At 42.9% G+C, this 5,969-nt stretch overlaps 1 protein-coding gene across 4 annotated transcripts in view; it reads right to left on the bottom strand.

The window, feature by feature from the left end:
* Window positions 1-24: 24 nt before the first annotated feature.
* TLE1 (TLE family member 1, transcriptional corepressor) overlaps window positions 25-5,969 on the bottom strand; it is an 88,045-nt gene continuing 82,100 nt past the window's right edge. For 3 of the 4 annotated variants that reach the window (XM_019628376.1, XM_019628377.1, XM_019628379.1), the window contains 3 exons: window positions 1,755-1,905; window positions 761-837; window positions 99-612 (listed from right to left, as the gene is read on the bottom strand). In XM_019628376.1, the coding sequence (XP_019483921.1) occupies window positions 505-612; window positions 761-837; window positions 1,755-1,905 (336 nt within the window). In that variant the 3' untranslated portion in view covers window positions 99-504. Of the gene's footprint in view, window positions 613-760; window positions 838-1,754; window positions 1,906-5,969 lie in introns of all 4 variants that reach the window. The other variant, XM_019628378.1, reaches the window with a different exon arrangement.

Genomic DNA, 5,969 nt, shown 5'->3' with positions numbered 1-5,969 from the left:
TAAAAAAAGGAAAAGGAAAGCCACTTATTGGTACTAAAGCCTTTACTGTAATAAACCAAATATATTTACAATTTATACAAATGTTTAACCTTCAAAAAAAAAAAAAAAAAGAACATTTCACAAGATGCAAAACCAGGAAACAAGTTCATTGGAGACACCACTGCTCTACCAAGGACGGAACGTGAGGGGAACGGCAAGGAACAGAAAGGTAATCTGGGCAGATCACACAGAAAGAAACGGCGGGGCTCTGCCCGGGCCAGCAGGCTCTTCCTCAAGCCCGCAGCCCTCGGCCTGTCTGTCCACCTTGCCTCGGTGCTCCATTTGGTCTAGGTAGATAGGTGACCTTCCGTTGATGCACTCATTGTCTCCTCTTTGTAGACTCAAAGTAGTTTTGTGTCCAAGATTGGAAATGGGTTTTCGTGTTTTTAAAGTTACAACTTCTCTATTTCTACAAATTCAAAACATTTTGGCCCAATTCAACTACAAACGTTAAACCACATGTTTTCAGTAGATGACTTCGTAGACTGTAGCCTTCTTGTCCCCTGAGCCAGTGACTATGTACTTATCGTCCACAGAGATGTCACAGCTGAGCACGGATGAGGACTCTTTGGACTAAAAGGAAACAAAATGGGCGAGTGTTTAATGTGACACAGAGATACTCAGGGGCCCTGCTCCCTCCGAGGCACCTTCACTTCGGGTGTTACTGGAACACTGTGGTCACGCTGTCACTCTCGGTAAGGAGTAAGGAGCACTGGCTTACCTGGAATATACTAGCTCCATAGGGGGTCCGCCAAGCGTTGAGGAGGTTATCTTTGCCAGTACTCACAAACCATTTACCTAGAATTAGCAAAGGAACATTAGTTTAACAAGATTAAAGCTCCTACTCTACCATTAGCTACATGGTCTTAAGCAGACTTAGAGCATTTTATATCATGAACCATCACGTCTAAAGGGTTGGGCTATGACATGAATAGAAGAGAGCAGGTTTTAAATTCGGGCTCCACTGTGAACCATCTGTGGTCGTGGGTTTAGTCAAAGCAACAGCAGGGGCCTTATCAGACCCCTTAGTTAATGGGCACACAATGGGTAGCATCACACCCAGCACACAGTGGGTCCTCAAACATAGAAGCAATGAAGTTGTCCCTCCTTTAGTTGGTTTCCCCATGATAAAATGGAACTGGCAAGGATTAAATGACAAGCCTAAATAAAATGCCAGACACGATACATGGCACACAGAGTGTGCTCAGTAAGTGACAGCTACTCCGCCAGCCAGCCAGCCATCTCGTGATCAGACATGTGACTCCACAGGAACGTCTTCCCTCTTTCTCTTCCCTGCTGAGTGTACAATCGGGTCTGGCTACATACTCCATTCTCTGACTATGGGTTCTGCACCCTGATCAGTTCCTTCGATTTCCTCTGCTCCTGCCCCAGTTTTCTATAATCCCCACCCATCCCTCTTCAGAGTGGCACCTAACTGCCCTCCCACACCCACCCCAGACTCTCCCCACTAAAAACAAATATGGGTCAAAACCTTGGTATGAGGCAATTTCATTGCCGGCCGACTTCTCCCAAATTAGGAAAACAGACATCACTATGCTCCAAGGGACATACTAAGACAAAAGAATTATTGCATCCAGCTGCTCAGAGAACATTTTTTCCAGAAATGATCGCTACTGTTATTATTATTATTATTTTTAGAAGTCTTTTCCATTTAAGCCACCAACATCCTCGGGTTTCCTTTCAGCTGAACTCACCACAATAAGCAAATTTCAGGGACAGCACACAGCTCTCGTGGAGATGCAGCTGGTACTTGTCGGGCTTGTTCACGTGGAGCACCTCCACGTTGCTGCTCTCCATGCCCACAGCCAGCCACTCCCCAGTTGGGCAGTACCCAAGGGAGAATATCTACAAAAAGCAGAGTAGGCTCACTAATGATTCTGCTCAATAAACTGAGGCAGTGAAAACGCAACATGAAGGGATAAAAAAATAGCAAAAACAGGAGGATGGTGTCAGCAAACTCCAGACTGTGGTAAAGTTTACAGGACAAGCGACCCAACCTAGATGAGCCAAGTGTTAAAAAACTTTTATGGAGCCGGCCAAGTGGCGCGTTGGTTAAGAGCTGGCTTGGGATGCCAGAGGGCCACCTGTTTGGATCCCACATATGAGGGCCAGTGACACTGCCCTCTACAGCTAAGATGCTGAACAACAGCTCGACCTGGAGCTGGGCTGCCGTGAGTCACNGACAAGTTGCTGTCCTTTTGTTCTTCAGTCTAGTTGTGGAGGATGTCGCTTCACTGGCCCATGTTGGTATTATCATTGCGCTCTTCCCATGTGAGGCAGTCACTTGCCAGCCATTGGACGGCCACTCAGGGCAGCTCACGAAAGCTCACGCCCGCTGCCAGCCAGCCCCACTGCAGCCTACACTGTCGCCGGTGACTCACGGCAGCCCAGCTCCAGGTTAAGCTGTTGTTCAACATCTTAGCTGTAGAGGGCAGCGTCACTGGCCCTCATGTGGGATCCGAACCAGGGCCCTGCTGCTCAGACCTGGTGTCCCAAGCCAACTCTTAACTAACACGCCTCTCGGGCAGCCCCTCCTGGTGATTCTGATGCAGACTAAAGTTTGAGAAAAACTTCTCTTAGAAACATGAACACAATTAAAACCAAGTCACTGAACTGTTTAAATGCTAGAAGAAGTCTGGAGAGTAAGTTCCCCAGGGCAGAAAATCACCCTTAAATACAAACGTCATCTTGCCCATGGACGCTTGAAACTGTGGTGAGCTGACACTTTCATTGCTGAGCGAAGAGAAGATATCCTTGAGAAGCAAATAGTCCATAGATCTACAGCAGATGGGACGGTTTGAAATGTCATTCCTCAAGCTCAAGCTGATGACAGAGGCAGCAATGTCTTGATTGAATTAAACAGCACGCAGAAATTCATAATCTGATCCCCCCCCTCTGATTTGTTGGAGAACTTTTGGGAAAGTCACAACCTCAGTGTGCCATTAGCAAAAGTGCCATTGTAAACATCCCTGTATGAATGTGCTATGGCTTTGCAGCCAGCTGCTATTTACAGGTCATGAAACGGTAAACGAGTGAACCCATAAAAAATCCCATCTCTGTGGATTTTTAATCTTCACTGTGCAGATTATTATAATTTATGTCAAACACTTTCTTCCTTATCACCTGGCAAGTAGAAACTTAAATATTAATTATCGTATTGATGAAATATCTTATCCTTATTATAAGTGGTAGAAACATCTAGTTATGAAAATACAAAACCAATCTAACCAGGGCTTCAATTTTTACCTAATGAACTTTGATCCCATGAAGAACTACATGGCAGAAACTTACATTCTAGGTATAAGTAAAGACTGAGTGATAAAATATACATATATAAGATAAATCTATTTTTTAAAATGGGGAAAACAATTATTGAATTATTAATTATTGAACATAAACCTATCTACACCTATAATTGTGCACCAGACTAGTACCAAAGGAAATTGTGCAAGTTGTAAATATTTCAAGTGAAATAAAGGGCAACTTTGTACAGTGGGGAAAAATTGCAGCCCACTCTATGAGATTTGAAAGATCTCAGCCAGGGCTCAGGATAAAACCTAAATTTGCTTCCACCTCCTATGAGGCCACAGGGACACGGTTTCCCTGAGCCTTGGTTACTTAAAGATAATGACAATCATCTCTTCACATTTTTATACGTGAAACTGTCAAGTTCATATTATCAATGTCTAGTTGAATCTGAATTTACTGAACCCTAATTTGTAATTCATATTCAAAGCAAGAGGTATACAAACATTTGGCTTCACTGGGTTTTAATAATCACGATTCCCATCTCTTGGGGGAGAAGGGTGGTGATGCAGTTACTTCCTAAGGTCATAGCTGAGGAAGAAATCCTCCCACTAATGCCCTCTGCTCACAACCCTGCTTCACTTACCCACTTCTGATCCTCAAGACCCTGAAAGGCAGGTGCGACGTTTTTTCATTCTCATTTTATGAGTGGGGAAACAATTGTCTGGGCAATTTTCCAAGATTCCAAACCCCCTAAGAAGAAGGACTAGCTCTAGAAGCTCTAGAACGCCTCTTACAAGACCAAACTAGTGTTTCATCCGAAAGCAAACTGAAGTGGCTCATCAGCCTCAATATAATCCACAAGTTGATAAGATCTAGACCTAGACTCTCAGATAATCCCATTAGAGAAAGACTATGGGAAGCCTTAGAACCTACAATGCATGAAGAGAGAAAATGCACAATAGGAAACAGGACTCTTTCTTTAACCCAGAATCCTTTCCAGTGTGTCCTCACTTCTCCATGGACACACAGCTGCACAGCTAGGGATCACATTTCTCAGTCTAGGACGTGACCAAGTCCCCGCCCATGGACTGGGAATGGGAGTGATGAGCAAATTCCTAGTCACCTGCATGAAAGCACGTCCCTTCCCCTGGACTTTCACTCTTTCCCCACTGCTGGCTGGGAGTGGGGGCAAGGAAGCAGGCATGGCAGCAGAGCCGCACTGCTCGCCTGGATCTCTGGGTTTTACAAGAGAGACACCCATACGCTGTGGTATCTAAGCCACTGTATTGTTGGGTCTCTGTTAGAGCGACTTAACCTCTTCCCCACTGCTACAGAAAATAGGGAAGTGTGGCAGGGAAGGAGAGAGAACAGAAAAGATAAACATTACGTTAATAAGCCATCAGAAACTGTAGTATAGAAACCTGCTTCATTATACAAGGAAAGGGTTCAGAGAGAAATCAGCTTCAGTAATTACGGCTTTGCCGTTTGCTTAATGAGAAAATATTTAACAGACTCCGTACATAAACAAATATTATTTTGGCAAAAAGCAAACAAAATCATGTTGTTAAATGTATAAAAACAAGGTCTGGATAACAAATGAAAAATATTACGACAAAATGCCAACAATTTGCTGGATCGTAAGAAAACACAAACATTAAAAATTCCTTAGATGCTACTTTTAAACAGCCAGGAAACTTGGCTTAAAATTATTAATCATTATTTTCTAAAACACAGCGGCAAATAATAGGTATATAAAGAAAGAGCCATGCAGCCTTTTCAAGAGGAAACATGCACGGCAACACATTAAAAGCCCAGGGTTAGATTCCGTCTAATCAAATTAGGAAAAGCTTGTCCACAAAGACAAGACCAGACTAATGAGAGAGAGAAATGGCTGGCGCTGCAGGGGAGGCCTTAATGACAAGAATGAGGGTAAGTGCTGGGTGTGGTTGGCTTACGCACAGCAAATTAATATAATAGATCAAATAAGTATTAATGAAGACAAAACCAGCTGACATCCCACCTTTCTTCCACGGGTTAACGAACTCGACAGCTTTGTGAACATCATCAATCTTAACCCTAAAGCCAGCCAACTCACCTACATGTCTTGAAATTGAGCCTTGTGAAGAGAAACAATCTAGAATTGAATATGCTGGGCCTTCCTAGAGGAAAGAATATTCTGTTTCCCAATGAATCACCAAGAAAAAGCAGAGCTGTAACCTGTCACCTCGAATTACAAGAGTGTCCTAACAAAAGAATGCATTTTGACGGAGCTACTTGAGTGTCCCAAATAAAACCATCGTCAATATACTGTCAGTTTCCTCACTGTTCCTCCTCTGAGCTTCTGGTAACTTAGGCGTGTTGACTGGGTTCTAGAGCAGTGGGGAGTCCGTGACCAAATATACTTACAAAATCACAAGTGCATTTTAAAACTTCCTCTACAAATGTTTGGACTTTGCTTATAAAACCCACATTAATGATCCCAAAGAGTTGATAAAAGCCATAAAAAAAGGAAAAGGAAAGCCACTTATTGGTACTAAAGCCTTTACTGTAATAAACCAAATATATTTACAATTTATACAAATGTTTAACCTTCAACAAAAATACAAAAAAAAAAAAAAAAAAAAAAAACATTTCACAAGATGCAAAACCAGGAAACAAGT

The sequence above is a fragment of the Hipposideros armiger genome, unplaced genomic scaffold (assembly GCF_001890085.2).
Source record: "Hipposideros armiger isolate ML-2016 unplaced genomic scaffold, ASM189008v1 scaffold_784, whole genome shotgun sequence".
Lineage (NCBI taxonomy): Eukaryota > Metazoa > Chordata > Mammalia > Chiroptera > Hipposideridae > Hipposideros > Hipposideros armiger.
Note: the sequence above shows the minus strand (reverse complement) of the source record. Positions and strands in the feature narration are given on the sequence as shown.